Source organism: Lathamus discolor, chromosome 1 (assembly GCF_037157495.1).
Source record: "Lathamus discolor isolate bLatDis1 chromosome 1, bLatDis1.hap1, whole genome shotgun sequence".
Classification (NCBI taxonomy): domain Eukaryota; kingdom Metazoa; phylum Chordata; class Aves; order Psittaciformes; family Psittacidae; genus Lathamus; species Lathamus discolor.
Window position 1 is genome coordinate 39156606 of NC_088884.1, and position 16116 is coordinate 39172721.

Below are 16116 nucleotides of genomic sequence, written 5' to 3' on the forward strand. Positions count from 1 at the left end.
CCAGACCTCCTGGCTCCTGAAACCCCGACTGCCTGATGACTCTGAGGAGTGTGGAGGAAAAGCCTCCCCGAACGCGTCCCTCACCAGTGTTTTGTGTCACGGGTTGAGGAGGGCACACAGGGACGCTGCTCTGACCAGCCTTGTCCCCCGGCTCCAGGGCTACGACCGCCTACCCCGGGGTCAGTTACCCCCACCCCGCTAGGGGGCAGTGGCGGCTGCGGGGTCGCACACACCTGCCCCCCGCACCCCGCCGCGGAAGGTGCGCATGCGCGGAGGCTGCCCGGCGCCCCGCCCCCCCCAGGTTGTGTGAGGGGACGCGGTGCGGCGGCCGCCGCTCTCCCGGGGCTCGGCAGGTATGTGGCGGCGGGGCTCAGCGGCAAAGCCCGGCTGGCGGGACGGGGGCGGCCGACCGGGCTGCGGGTGCCCGCTACCGCTGCTGCACCTGCCCGGCGCCGCGCTGCCGGGAGCCTATGCCCGAGCGGGCGGAGCCAGCGACGCCTGGGAGGGCTGGCTGCCTCTCGCCGTGGTGCGGTGGCCGGGCTTCCCCGTCGCACGTCTCTTGTGGGGGCCGGAGCTGGGGGTGCCCCTCGGAAGCGCGCGGGGTCAGCGGGCGGCCCGGGCCGTGCCGCTGTGGCCGTCTCCGGCGAGAAGGAGCCGCTGGCACCGGCGCCCCGGACTCCGTCGGGGCTTGCGTGCTTGCGGCGGGGGCAGCCGGCGGCGCGGGTGCGCTTGGACCCAGAGCCAGCCGCCGTCGAAGGCAGAGCTGGGCAGGAGTAGTTCTCGGGGTCACCCTGGAAGGTGTCAGGCGCACCTGCCCCGGGAGAGCTCCCGGCAGCGTTGGACAAAGAGCCGTACTCGCACGGCCGGGGCCGGTGGCTCGGAGCAGCCGTCCTCAGAACTGCCAGCGCGGCGGTGGCGGGCGGGAGGCGGTCTAGGGCCAATGGGGAGGAAGGGCGGCCGGGCAGGAGTGGCTGGAGTGAGGAGAGGAAGCTAAGCCGGTGCTACAGATCTCTCGGACGGTGGGGAGGGAGGCGCGGGGCAGCGGCAGGGCAAGGCAGGGCCACTCGGCGGGTGCGCGAACTTCGCCCCTCTCCGTCTAGGCCCGGGGCGGCGAGGGGTGCCGAAGGCAGCGGGTTGGGGATCGGAGGGGAGCTTTGCTTCGTGGGACTGTGGAGCTGCGCTCGCCGGTAGTGTTACTGGTCGCGTTAAGGTCTTAGAGCAATATTGAGGATAATACCTGGTCGCCGATAAGTAGTCTTGTAAGATACAGTAGTTAAGCAGCGGGGATTTCAGTTACCCTGAATTTCGTAATGTGACAGAGTGACGCGTGGAAAGGAAATTCTGGTTACAAGTTGATTGCAAGTGATGAGCGGTGCAGAAATTTGTGCTACCTAAGTGCTGATGCTCCACTAGTTCCCCGAGAATCGCAGGGCTCTGGAAGCATAACACCGAATGGCCAAAGCCTTAATGATACCCTCGATGCTTGTCTTGCTGACAAAAAGCAACAGTGTTATCATCGGTTTGAGAGTGTTGTCTGTTCTGTTTGCAGATTGTGTAACAAGCTTTATATTGGTTGTTTTGACGGCTGTGTTCATTTGTAAGCATGTTCTTAATATCAAAAGTATTAGAAATATCAAAACCGGTCATCTAGATAGCTAAAATAATTAATCTTCCACAGACTTGCCATAACTGTGAAATTACCAGCTTCTCTTTTGAAGCAGATGTAAGGTTATTCAGTCTAGAAGCATGTATTGGCACCTACCATCTGTTCAAATATTTGTATGCCTCGGTAAAATGTAGGGCAAAACCTGAGGTCTTGCTGCTTTAATGTTTTTATTGTTGTTTTTGTTACAGATCTTTTTAATGAGTTCTGGGAAGGGTTAAAGTTGGGCCTTCTGTATTTGTGTCTTGGCAGTCATTCATCTGCTGTGCTTGGTTAATGTTACCTAGTGAGCAAAGAAGAATAAATAATTTACTGTTCTCATTATGCTTTTAATAAATAACAAATGGGAGTGGACCTCACAGCTGTGGCTGAAATATCCATCTTGTTACACTATATTTAAAAGGTGATTTTTTTTCTTTTCTGGAGGGAAACAGTTACAATAAGCCTTTTGATTATAGATTGCAGCTATCTTTGTAGCTTTTATTGACTTGATGTAAAATTCATGTAAAATGCCAGATGAGCTGGTCTCACTGTTCGTTCCACTTAATGTTTATGGATTTTCCCAAAAAGGAAATGTGTACTTTGGATTTTTATTTTTAAGACCCCTTTTAATATGGCATTTAAAATCTTGTCTTACTATAGCTTGACTGTAACTTACATTAGACGCTTCAATAATAGGCTAACCGTGTTTTTCAGAAATTAAGAAAATGTTTCTTTAAATGCACCTTTTAGATACATTTAGAAAACTTTGCATATCATGAAAATTGTGACCATTTTTACTTAATGAATTGGTTTTGGCCCTGACTGAAAACAAGAGGGTCTTTAGGTTCAGGTCTCGGAGAATGATGCTACAGTCACTGTGGACAGGCTTAAACCTGAGATGGGGTTCTGCAGTTGTTTCCAAGATAAGGCAGAACAATGCTCTATCTTAAAAAAACCAGCATCTGCGAAGAGAATCGTATTTGCAGTTAAATTAGCTTGATTTAGGTAGTCTGTGAACTGAACAGCATTATTTGAATGCTTGTTTACAATAAAAGTTTGAAGTATTCTACCTTGCAAAACACTGATTTTTCTGTAGTAAGAGGTGTACTATCTGCCAGACTCGAAACCATGTTTATTTATAGATTTCACAAGCACTTCATAAGTATAGGTTGTAGAATCTTGTATGCTGCTTGTTTCTGTGAGACACTTGCTGCCCGCACTTTAGTTCTTCTAGTTGAAGATATGCTTGTAATAAAGTTTTAAAGAGATTTTTCTTTTTAATCATCAGTTCACCACAACAAAAAGTCCTCTATAAAGTCTTGCTATCACATAGACTACATGCTGCCTTTCAAATGGTGTGAAATAGTGTTTTAGATGTCTAATGTGAGACTAAAGAACAGAAAAAGACCTGCATCATAGCATTATAAGACAACACTCATGGGAATGCAATAGAAAAATATTTTCCTGTTGAACCAAATGTGGTTTCACTAGCTCTTAAATTCTGTAGGCTTGCCCAGCTTACAGTTTACCTCCTGTTTACTATCTTGCCCAATTTACTATCTGTTGGTAAAAATGTAGTGTAAGGTCACCTGCAAATTACAAGTAGAATATGCAAAGACTGGAGTAGGTCAGTGCTTTCTTTTGTCTTGCATCTTACGCTTTAAAAAATACATATATTGTGAGTTTGGGCTCCATAATTGCAAACTGTAAAGGCGGGAATTGGTTTTTGCTTTCCTTAAGGGAATTCCTATCCTAAATCTTGTGTTTGTACAATGAGCTGGCATTGATATCACTGTTTAAACTTGGATTCTGTGGCCCAGCTTAAATATAAAACAATTTATGAAAAAAATAAAAAAATCCACCAAACTTCATCCTATGCCAACATCTGATGAATATCTCATACTGGATAGCTGTAACTGAATTGGTTTTGAATTTTAAATTAATGTGCGTATATGCCTTACAACACTTTTGCTTCTTAGGCTATTTGCTTGCATCTCATAGTTATAGGTATGGCATAGCAGTACTTAATTGAACTGCTTCTTTAAAAGGTATTTATTAGTCCACTACTCTTAATTCCTGATGGGGTTCTTTAGAGCTTAAAATGTACTACACTCCCAACTGTAAAATGCCAAATATTTTGAGTGATATTTGTTTTTTTTAACCCACTGAGGAGATTGCAGGCCCAGTGGTGGGCTAATGCCAGTCCTTTTGAGGAACTGCTACAGAAAAATCCACTTTCCTCCCAAATTAACTAAAGCAGATATTGGAGTCTAATAAGGGAAGTCCTTGAGACTTTATTACATTTTGAAAGGCCTGCTGTGTGAAGATTAAAACACTATAGCCAATAATCACCTTCTTTTAGTAAATGCTAACTAGAATTTACTTTTCATCAAAATGCTTAGAAACAGTAACTTCTTTTTCCTTATGTGATTCCTCCCCCCACCACTTGAGCAGGTAACCATTCTGTTATGATGGTGCTCTTTATTATTAAAGCTAAAAATGAGATTTTTTTTTTTTTTTAATGCGTGAAATGTTTGGCGCTGGCATTGCTTTTAAACAGGCTGTAACAGGAGATTGTTCAAACCTGTCATCTTCAGCCTGTTTTGTATTTAAAAGCAATCTGTGAAAGACGAACTCCACCGTTTGTAGTAGTTAGTTTTCAACAGTACTCTTTTTCTATTTTTTTTTCCCCCTCCTTCCCAAAAGCCAACACAAATTACAGCTTTTCAGGGAGCTTTTAAATGTTTACTGTTGAATGCTTTGATTCAGGCAAGTAGCTGGACCTCTCTTAGAGTAATAACAGGAAAATTAAAACAGTTTGATTTGACTGCTGTTGAAAATGTTTGCAGTTCTTGATTCCTATTAGAAGCTGTAGAAATGTGTTAAACTGGCAGTTGTTAAACGGTTTTCTTTGTAGTATGTTTTTGTTTAGATAAAATAACAATTTGGGCATAGTTTCCTCATGCAGTTACGTGGGTAGTCAGCAGTGCAAATGTGGCAGTGGAGAGTAAAAAGTTGCAACATTTTGACAGCTTCCACCACATTTGCATTATTTCCAGATGAAAGTATAAGGAAATTATTTTGGTGTTTCATCCTGATTTATTACACTATTTGAATTTTGTATGTCATCCAAGTTGCATGCTATCAACTAAGAGAAACAGTCATGTATTTGGCAGGCACAAATGCTGTTCCAAACTTTCACCATGTATTAGTGTGGTGGAAAAAGTATTAAGAAAATTTGTAATTTTGTTTAATAAGTGTAATGCCCTGAAATGTCAGAATATCAGCTTTTGTTCACAGTAGCAGAAGTACTACTGCAGAGTGCTGTGCCAACACTGTGGATTTTACACACTGTCAGCTTGGCTCATAGTAAAAGCTCTCTGCATACCATGTGCTTCATGTTCCTTCACAGTAAGGCTGTTCACTGCTGCCTTAGTCAATAATATGAACCCCCCACTCCAAGCCTTAACCAAGCCCATAACCTTTAATGACACTGAAATTTAATGTGCTTTCCCCTCCCTCCTTTTGTTTACCTTTACTTTGAAGAGTTCTTTCCCAAAAGAGAGCTTTTATTTTTCAGACTGCCTAGCTTTTTGCATTAATGTTTGGTTTCACTAGTGCGTAATGTATGTTCAGCTGATGTCTGGGTAAAAAGGTAACGGTGATGGTGTGTCTTGAAACTGAGATGTTTAATATGGGCTTCTTTGTCTTGTATGGATGGTGTACCCAGCTTCTGCCTGCCTCCCTGCTAAGTGAGAAGTAGTGCTAAGAAGGAAAAAAGTTGTGAATGGAAAGTGTTTTACACAGATGGTATGCTTATGAGTGCCCATTTGACAGGCTATGGGAAAAGTTTAGCTGAGGGACTTTATTTTCAGCTCTGCCAGGAATAACCTGTGTAACGTTTTTTACTTAGTGTAGCAGAAAGAGCTTGTTTTTTGGTAACCGTGGAGTTATGCATGGATTTACTTACTCATAAATCTCACTTGTCTGTTTAGGCTGAGATTGATATTTAATGTATTAGCAGGGTTATAGTCTTGTATATAAAATGCCATAATCTTTTTTTTTTAACTATTAAAAACTGCAGGATATAGGCAGGTTAGGTGGAAAAGCTGTAGGAAAGGAGTTAAGTGGAACATTTCTCATAGGAATAGGAGCATGTAGATGGGATAGGTTTGTTTAGTTATTTTTACAGACATAACTACTTCACTTACCAGATTGATATGGTGGTCTGGAGGGGGAGCCAGAAATGCATCTGAGCATTTGGAAGATAGAGAAAAATGACTGCTACTGCTGAACCCAGGACAGTGAGCCAGCATGACTTTGTGCATTTCATAACATAACAATTTGTGTAAATTATCATAAAGATACAGAATAGTAGATCTTTGAGCTTATAATTTACTTGATGTACTTAAAGTATTTCCTGCAAACAGCCCTATGGTTTGTGTAGGGCTGTTGTGTAAAGTATATTAAAAATTGAAAAAGAAGTTTTCCTGAGCCTTTTTTTCTTGGAAATTGCTAAATAGTGTTTTTTAGAAAATGGGATTTGGGGAAAAAAGATTTCCTAGAAAATTTTAGCCCAAGGGGGTGTGCAGCTGAAAACAACCAGTGATACTGGTGGTGCAAAATACTAAGGTGCCATCATTGAACATCAAGTCAGATTGTGAGTTTTCAGTGGCACTAGGAATGTGTGTTTCAAACTTGACATGAAAACATGAAAACTGGTCAACAGAGGGGAAGATGTGGCAGAAGAGTTATTTGTGTTTTGCTCTCAGCTGTATTCTCGGTCTCTGCTTCTGTTGGTGGTTTTTGGTGCACTTTTGTAGGTGCTGTAGGCATAGAAGAGGCCAAGGCATCCAGGTAGCATTTCTACATTCCTATTCAGAAGCTTGCATCTTCTGTTAATTTTGAAGGCTGGAATCCAAAGAGCTGGAACATCTTGGTGGTGTTGCCAGCAGAGTAGTATTGGGTATGGCTTACTTGGTGGTGGGAACAATGAAAGCAAATGTATTTGTGTAGATGTGAGCCTTACTTTGAGACTGGCAAGGTGGGTATTTTTCAACTGGGCTAATGAACTTTAAAGAACTGTTTCTGCAATTTTGTGTTTTGAAGATGTCAGTATTTTAGCTTATTAAATGTAAACCACATGTAATAGTTGCACTGTAGGGCTGAAAACATTATTGAAATTTAACCTTGAAGAAGTGTCCCGTAGCTCCAGCAGTGCTGCCATTTTAGTTTGTTGACTCAACAAATTAACAAGGCTTTATCATTACTTACAGCTTTAGTTATGATTATAATAGTTAAGAAGTATAGGGAAAACAATAAGGTTTTTCAAACTTACTTAAACATGAGCTGTTCATTTCTGTGTTATGTAGAGAAGCTTCAAAGCACAAAACTGACAGCATTTTTCTCTGTAAATCATGTTTGTACAACTGCTCTTGGTAGTTCAAAATAAAACAAATTTCTGCATATAATTTCCTGCTGAAAAAAAAAAAACCAACAGGGCCCAAACTGTTCCTTTTTATTCATGTGAGGTCCTTTTTGTCCCTTCAGTTTGGGCAGTTTCTTAAAGGTGGTTGTTTTTTTTTTGTTTGTTTGTTTGTGTGGGAGCAATTAGCAGGGACAGAGAAAAATTAATGGTATTCTTGCTGTCTGAACAAATGAGTATCTTCCATGTGTACCTGATAATGTGGTAAAGGAACTTGTTTAACATGGGCATATAGACAGTGTAATACTTGAGCTGCAAATCAATTTTGAAGTGTTCTTTGAGCTTAAGATAATAAAAAAGTATAGCTGTAACTAAAACATGACTGCATATGCTAATTTGGGGATTCCATTCTTGGTGTTGTCTATGTGTTTTATGAAGCGGCTGATTAACTGGATATACATGTAAGTTGATGGCATTACCTCTTCATGGTTCTGACCATCATCTTTCTAGGTCTTCTCTCTGCCTTGTGATTTCAATTTGAAGATCCAAGCAGATTTCTCTGTAAAATGCAATTTATTATTTCAGTTGGATGCTGCAATTCTTTTTTTGTATGTTAAGTACCTTTGTAAAGCCTTAATTTTCTCATTTATATAACATGGAAAGCGTGTGGGTTTTGTTTTTTTGGTTTTTTTTTGCAGTAAATAATCACTGCTAAGTAATTCCTTCACAAATTTCTCCACACTACTTCCAATTCATAGTTTTGAATCATGCAAAGATCTTTGTGATCTCTGATAAATGGCTGTAAACCAGCTTCCTGTTGGGGCTTGTAAAATTCGTGTGTTGTACTTGTTTTCTGTTGATCTTATAAAAACATACAGAATTAAAAAAAATAAAAAGATACTGTCAGTTAAATTGCCAATTTGTAGTATTCTTTTTACCTGTAACATTTTTTTGGTACGATACTGTGATGGCATTTGTCATTGTCAGTTAATCATGTATTAAATGCACATCCTCATACTTCATGAGAAGTCTTTTTGGCTAGTTCAGCCCTTTCTATGAACTGTTAACAATATCAGAAGTGTAATTTAACCAAAGTCACTATGGACTGCAATTTACTTGAAGGTTCACTGATTTCTGTCTCTAGATTATTTGCTTTGTTGAGATTAAAAGCGGAAGCTTGAGGTTTTAAGATTACTATTTTTGTTTTTTTTCTTACTGTTTCCCAGGTCTACCTCTCTTTCATTAATCACAGAATCACAGAATCACAGAATTCCAAGGGTTGGAAGGGACCTAAAAAGATCATCTAGTCCAACCCCCCTGCAAGAGCAGGGTAACCTACAGTACATCACACAGGAACTTGTCCAGGCGGGCCTTGAATATCTCCAGTGTAGGAGACTCCACAACGCCCCTGGGCAACCTGTTCCAGTGCTCTGTCACTCTTACAGTAAAGAAGTTCTTCCTGATGTTAACGTGGAACTTCCTATGCTCCAGTTTACACCCATTGCCCCTTGTCCTATCACTGGATATCACTGAAAAAAGCCTAGCTCCATCATCCTGACACCTACCCTTTACATATTTGTAAACATTGATGAGGTCACCCCTCAGTCTCCTCTTTTGCAAGCTAAAGAGACCCAGCTCCCTCAGCCTCTCCTCATAAGGGAGATGTTCCACTCCCTTAATCATCTTTGTGGCTCTGCGCTGGACTCCTTCAAGCAATTCCCTGTCCTTCTTGAACAGAGGGGCCCAGAACTGGACGCAATATTCCAGATGCGGCCTCACCAAGGCTGAGTAGAGGGGGAGGAGAACCTCTCTTGACCTACGAACCACTCCCTTTCTAATGCACCCTAAGATGCCATTTGCCTTCTTGGCCACAAGAGCACATTGCTGGCTCATGGTCATCCTCCTATCCACCAGGACCCCCAGGTCCCTTTCCCCTTCACTACTTTCCAGCAGGTCACCCCCCAACCTGTACTGGTACATGGGGTTGTTCTTCCCCAGATGCAAGACTCTACACTTGCCCTTGTTAAATTTCATCAAGTTTCTCCCCGCCCAACTCTCCAGCCTGTCCAGGTCTCGCTGAATGGCAGCACAGTCCTCTGGTGTGTCAGCCACTCCTCCCAGTTTCGTGTCATCAGCAAACTTGCTGAGGGTGCACTCAGTTCCCTCATCCAGGTCATATTTGTTTTGATACAAAACAGCTTTAGGCTATATGGAAGATGGCTTTGTCTTATGATGTAGAGCGTGTTCATGTCGTCATCATCCCATTTAGATGTGGGGTCCACTATTAGATCTTCTGGGCTCAACAGTGTAATGTGTGGAAAAAACAGTTTTGGTGGTTGAAGTTCGTACTTTTGCAAGATTAGTCTAGAGTTTCTGTTATATCATGAAGTATTTTAAACGTATTTGTCTAAGTGGTTTTTAATATAATTCATATAGTTTTCAGATATAATGTAGTATTTCTTGTTTTGCATTCTGATAATATGATTATTTAATTCAAGGTTTCGTATGATGAGGCTTTTATTATGGCCAGTGATCCCTTGGAAGGCTTTCATGAAGTGAACCTCGCTTCGCCTACTACACCAGATCTTCTTGGGGTAAATGAGCCAGGGACTCAGGAACAAACTACCTCACCCAGTGTTATCTATCGACCACATCCTTCTGTTGTGTCCTCCACACCAATCCAACCCAATGCATTAAATGTTTCTGATCTTCCCACACAACCTGTTTATTCATCTCCCAGACAACTGAATTGCGGGGAAGTATCAGGTATCAGGTAAGTTCCATGTGTTTTATTTTTATTTAAATTGCTGATGTTTGTTGCATATAAACTATTTGCTTTACTAAAGATATAATTGTGATTTTACTTAAAGTGTTGTAATATTAAATTGTGTCCATAATAGTATATTCATCACTGCTACTGCTATTTCTAAAATATTTCTTCTTAATGTATTCTATAAATAAAAAAAATTATCACTCTCTTTACAGCATCAATGTTACCGACACAGTACTTTGTTCTACCTCTGGACCCCAGAGTGGGTCATTCAATCACAGTAATACCAGAAAGGAGAGCAATAACGTAGAGAGAGAGTTTTTGCAGGCTGCTACAGTAGCAGATGTTGCTGAAGGAAATGAAGATATTTTTGGGTTGAGTACAGACAGTTTATCTCACTTACGGAGCCCATCTGTACTGGAAGTAAGAGAAAAGGGCTATGAACGATTGAAAGAAGAACTTGCAAAAGCTCAGAGGGTAAGGCTTGTTGTCTTGTCTCCTGCTTTTTCTCTCTTCAAAGTGATTCTAATACTGCAGAATGCTAGATGAGCCAGAAGGTGCAGTCAAGCCTACTAATTTCTTGTAGAATTATTAGGATGTAATTATTTTATGTAAAGTTTTCTGAATGTGTGCTGTGCTAATGCTTTAGAATTATTGCTTGATAATGTATTTTTGTAGTGCTGCTGTTACTTAACCATGGAAAGCTTTTGCTGCAATATCTGGTTAAACATGTTTTTTCTTTGAAATGTAGACCATTCCTTCATTCTGCCAGCCGAGAATAGGAATAATTTTCTGTCATTCCATTGTTACTGTATAAGTATTTATAGACACTGATTATATACCTCTCAAGTAGTTTTTCTGCCAGAGTGTAAAAGTGTAGCATGTTTCATGGAATATAGAAATGCTTTAGAAGAGGAGTACTTGTGATGTTTCATAGGGAAATGCCTGCCTAGGAAAGAAGCAATAAAGATGTCACTGGTGTTCTTTAGATCACTGTTACACCATACTTCAAATTGAATACAGATACCTTTGAAGACACTGTGGCTCAATTCATTAATATTTGTAAAGCGCTTTGTCTTGTTTGGATGGATGGTGCTATATAAATGCAAAGCCATTATTTATAATTTTAGCATACCTGTGCTTCAATGTTTGAGTAGATTTTGTGCTATTTGTACCTGTGCCCTTTCCTCTCCTCTACATGATCCCATTCTTGTTTAGATTTAAGCTCATCCTATCTTGTGTTTGAACTTGTTTTCCTGTGTTTGTTACCTCATCTTGTTGAATGTAGTCATCATTTCTGTCATAATTGCATTTGCACTTGTTAGTGTTAAATATGGATTCTGACATCAATTATTCTGTTGATTGTTTGGTGCTGAGTAGTTGCTTACTTTGCTAGTGTGTTTGTTTGATTAGTGTTTGACCACTGAAAGGAAACATTAACCTGAGTTAAGTTTAAGGACCTCGCATGTGAATATATAATCCTAGCAGTTAAACTTGGAACCCTAGAAAGTAAGAGCAAATTAAAGTTTAAACTTCAGAAAAACTTTTCTGACTCCTGACTGTACTGGAGTATATGTACTCAAAAACTCAGATTTGCTACTGTTACCTTGGATTTATCTGAAAATCTTACTCCAGTATATATCACTGTCTCACTGTATATATCACAGTGTTTCCTATTTCACACTGATATTGAAGGTTGTTTTGAAGGAAATGCCATTAAGGCTGCTAGGACATATTAACTGCATGTCACATATTCTCAAACCATTTGGGTCTTCTTAACAAAAGCAATTCAACACTAACTTGAGACTGCTGATGTCAAACGTCTTGCTAATTCTCAGCCCATCAGGTTGATTCATACCAGTGTTACTTGATGGATAGCTTTTGTCTGCTTGTCTTCCTAAACTTGTACTGTTTCGGAATTGCTGAGTAACACAGGAGTTGTAGCAGGACTCTTTACAGATTGTACAATAAACCCTATTCTTCTGTAATGTCTACTTTGTTCCACTGTCTGTATGAAGACTAATTTTTTTCTATCCCTAATTCATCTCTGCTTTCTGCCAAAAGTCATGGCTGTTCGCATAAGGCTTTGCCCACTGTGTGATACTCAGTATGTCATGCAGTCTTTAAACTTGGAACTGTTTAAAAGGGCATGTAGTGATAGGACAAGGGGGGAATGGTTTTAAACCAAAAGAGGGTGGATTTAGATTAGGTATTGGGGAGAAATTCTTTACTGTGAGAGGGTAGTGAGACACTAGAACAGGTTGCCCAGAGAAGCTGTGGCTGCCCTATCCCTGACAGCATTCAAGGCCAGGTTAGATGAGGCTTCGAGAAACCTGGTCTAGTGAAAGGTATCTTTACCCATGGCAGGGGAATTGGAGCTAGATGATCTTTTCAGGTCCTTCCCAACCAAAACCATTCTTTGATTCTATGGTTTCCAAGTCTTTTCACGTTTATTGATGAGTACGTGGTTTAAAAATCTGTAGAGATATAATTAATAGGTTGTTTGTTTGTATAGCTGGTCGTTTTTTGCATGCTGGTTTTAAGTTCTCTGTAAGTCTCTGTGCTGCTTGCTAGGAACAATGCGAAAAATGAGAATTACAGTTTGCTCTTAAATTTTGTGAGCTCATTGAGCCTGGAAACCTTACAGACTAGACTTCCCAGGAGTGACCAAAGTAATCACAAATTTGCTATCTTGCATTTTTCATTTGCTTCAAATTTCTTACCCAAACTGTATGGTGTTGTAATATGCATTAAGGATGGATTTCAATTTGTTGCTGTTGCAGTCAGAAAGGGAAATAGAAAGGAAATAGGAGTTTTGAAGCTTAGGGATCCACTGTCTAATTTTTTTTTTCCATGTCTCTGCTTGGAATGTGGCTTTTTTATTAATATGCCCTCAGTTTTTTTTATTGGAGAATATATGTATGGTGTGTAGACGTTTAAGTATGGTTCTTGAAACTAGTCAGGAATAGACTAAAGATTTATTCTTTTTTCCTTTTTCTTCTCCTGTATATGTAGGCCTTATATTTAAGAGTACAGACTTCACTTCTCCATGAACAGCACTGTTGGCAAAATTGTTTATAAAAAGTCTGTAAAAAAATATGTTTCCCGATGGCAGGAAGTACACTTTTTACTTCAGTCTAGGTCAGCTGCAGCACCAGATCATGTAGTAAGATTGGGAGAAAGGTTGGGTCAGAGGTAACAGCAAGGTAGCATTCTGTACTGATGGGGCATGTAAGATTGGACATACTTTTGCCTTAAAATGCTTCCTTAATTAAAATGACATTATTTTTCACTCTTTGTTGAGACCATGAAGGTAAATTTTGGCTGCTTCCTCCCGCTCCCTCTTTTTCTTTTTTCCCCACTGAAGTCTTAATTTCTGGCTATATTCTGTGAAGTGGAGCTGAAAAGCCCTTGCTTTAGATGATTGGAACCTTTCTCTTTGTTTTGCTACTGTCCTTTTAAAGCAGCGTCAGGAAAATTGTGAAGGTGTTAAAAGGCTTGGTGATTCAATGCTTTCGGCCTTTGCTCCTGGTATCTCTATGCATTTGCAATTTTTATGCCATATCTGGATTGAGCTGTGTCACCGTGGTTACTGAAGGTGGATCAACCACATGTAGCTAACATCTGATAGAATAATGATAGTATTATGATACATGGTGTTTCTTGATGTGGCAGTTTAGTGGAGTCCTTCTGAAGAAATGCCTTTTGTTTGCATTTCATCTTAAATAACCAGCACATTGCATGTATTTTGGATAGCTTGCTTGTAGTTTCTGAGCTATGGCCATTCATAGTCATGTTTTCCTTGAATTTTTGTGTGATGTGGCCCTGAAGTTATTTCCTCATGGATCAGACTGTTAATGTAATGATGTCATCCATGACTGCAGAGAGAACCTTTGGTTTCTGTGTTGATGTGTTTTCTCTTGGAGTGCTGAGATTATCAGCTGTCACTGATGGTTAGTCCCCTCCTCTGATGAGGAAAGACCAGTCTCCTAGGGATGTTGGTTGCAAATACCGTATTTGTTTTGAGAATGAATTCTATGCTTCTCACAGTCTTCAAAGTAACATATGTAGGCTTGTTGGTAACAAGTGAAAACTATGACTTTTTGTAGTAGAAGTCTAAATTACTAATATTTGCCTACTAGAGTGAAATTGAGAGGTTTTTTTCCACACTGAGACAGTGATTCTCGTGTATTGTAAATTTCAATGTAGTTGAAGAACCTGATCCTCAGATCTAGGTTTTTCTTTCAAAGGTTTCAATTTCTGTATGCCGTCTTCATCTCAGAAACAGAGCGATACAATTTGATCTCTTGCCTTCAGATGTTGTGTGTTGATACAGGATTTGAAGTAGATTTCTCTTTTTTTTTCTTCCATTATCCTGGACCTTCTGTCACATCAGATAACATTGTAAATGTGGTTGCAACGGACTAGTTTTTCCGCATCTTGTTTGACTTGAGTGCTGAGTGCAGACCAGTTAAAATGCCTTCTAATATAAATACAAACTTTATTGGCAACTTCAGAATTTAGCAGTGTCCTACAATACTGATTGTAGGTCATATCCATAGAAAAATCTTTGTTCTTTCCGTGGTCTTCTGCATTTAGGTCTAACTTAAGTATTTGTTGAACTTTATTCAGGCTGATTTCCTTACTAGAATTTAAAATAGAAATGGTTTTGAAGCAGTAATTCGCATTCCTTCTCTCACTGGTTCTTTCTAAAGACCCACCTTGTAGTCTGTGAAGATCAAAGTGAAATAAGCAATAATATGACTCTCTGGTATAGGACTTTTTTTTTTTTTTTTTTCCTTGCAAGTTAAATTATTTTGTTACCTATTTTGGTAACTGTGTGTGTTGTGCCAATCATTTTCATGTAGGTACTTTTCCAGAACAGTAATATGGGAAGGATTGCAGCATGGATGATGAGTCTAGCATGCTCAGTTGTCTTTTCTGCCTCTGTATTGTGTATGGCTAGGAAGTTTCCAGTAATGCCTCTAAGACATAGGCAGTAGTAATGTTTTTAATAACTGCTAAACTTTTTGCTTTGGGCACTCTTTATTTCTGCCCTACTTAAAAAACCCAAGCTATTAAACTTGCTTGGCAAAATGAAATGTTATGTTATGCTCCTCCTGAATCATGCCATGGAAACTTGCCCAGGCTTTGACAAATCTAGCTAAGCAGCTATGTGTAGTAGACTGACTGGTGTTGTCTCCTTTGTGTTTTCATTAAGCAGCTTTACTTGTCTGCCTAAATTTTAATCTGAGCTCCCCGAATCTTTCCAGTTGCAGGCAAAACTGTAAAAATTTCACTTAAAATACTGTATTGATAGTGGTTGCCCAAAAGTGAACCTGGGGTAATGCTGTCTTTGTCGTGAATTTGATAACTCTTGAGCTGAATACTAGTATAATCTCCTTTTAAGATGTATTGATGTGTATGTAGCATTTTTCTTACAAAAAAGTGAAGGAAAACAAAGGAAATGTATTGGCTGTATTTTCTGCATTTATAGGAGCACATGAAACTTGAGCTTTAAACATTTTGCATCAGAATCTTTTATGTTCTTATTAAACCACAAACTTTGTGGGAAATACTTTTAAACCAACACAATATTGCTTAATTAAATTTTATTTCCCTATTATTTTTTTTTTGCTTTTCTTTTTTCCAGTTTTTTTTTTTTTTACTTTGGCATTTTATATGCCTTTTTTCTTCTCTTCCCTCCATCTGCTGCTATTTTGCTGCCTTTTAATTCTTTTTTAAGGTAGGTCACTGTGTGCAGAACAGTAGCTAGTAAGTAAGAGTTGAGTACTCTTTAAGAAGTACCATGTTTGAAAAAAAACGAAGTGGTTTTGGAAAAAAGAAGTAGTACTTTCAAAGTAGTTAAAAGGTTGCCTATGGAAAGAAAAAAAAAAGCAAACTAGACTAAAAATCAGTCAAAGTGCCCGAAGTTAAAACCAGATAGAAGAAGGGAGAAATAATGTCTTTGATACTAAATGAGTCTAGAGCAGTCTTTAAACACAAATTCAGGAGTTGAAGTCAAACGGAACCCTTCACCTGTGAGGAAATCTATTGCCAGTCTCACTGCAGAAATTGAGAGCAATAATACCAGCATGCTGCGAGGCAAGATGTGGTTTCCTGCATCGTAGTACACAACATTACTCAACATGAAGAACCTGGGAGAAATACAAGGGAAGCTGCCATGTGGGCTTCCTTATGACACCGTAGTGACTGCCTCCCAGAATTTTCTGAAGGCAGCTGTTTTCTTTGCTTGTGTCTGGAGGTTTTCAAACC

General features: G+C 40.0%; 1 protein-coding gene across 1 annotated transcript in view; it reads left to right on the forward strand.

Annotated features, from left to right (window-relative positions):
• Positions 1 to 260: 260 nt before the first annotated feature.
• RAB3IP (RAB3A interacting protein) overlaps positions 261 to 16116 on the forward strand; it is a 34382-nt gene continuing 18526 nt past the window's right edge. Inside the window, exons 1-3 of the mRNA XM_065668801.1 lie at positions 261 to 353; positions 9569 to 9843; positions 10056 to 10317. Of these exons, the coding sequence (XP_065524873.1) occupies positions 9593 to 9843; positions 10056 to 10317 (513 nt within the window). The 5' untranslated portion in view covers positions 261 to 353; positions 9569 to 9592. The remainder of the gene's footprint in view (positions 354 to 9568; positions 9844 to 10055; positions 10318 to 16116) is intronic.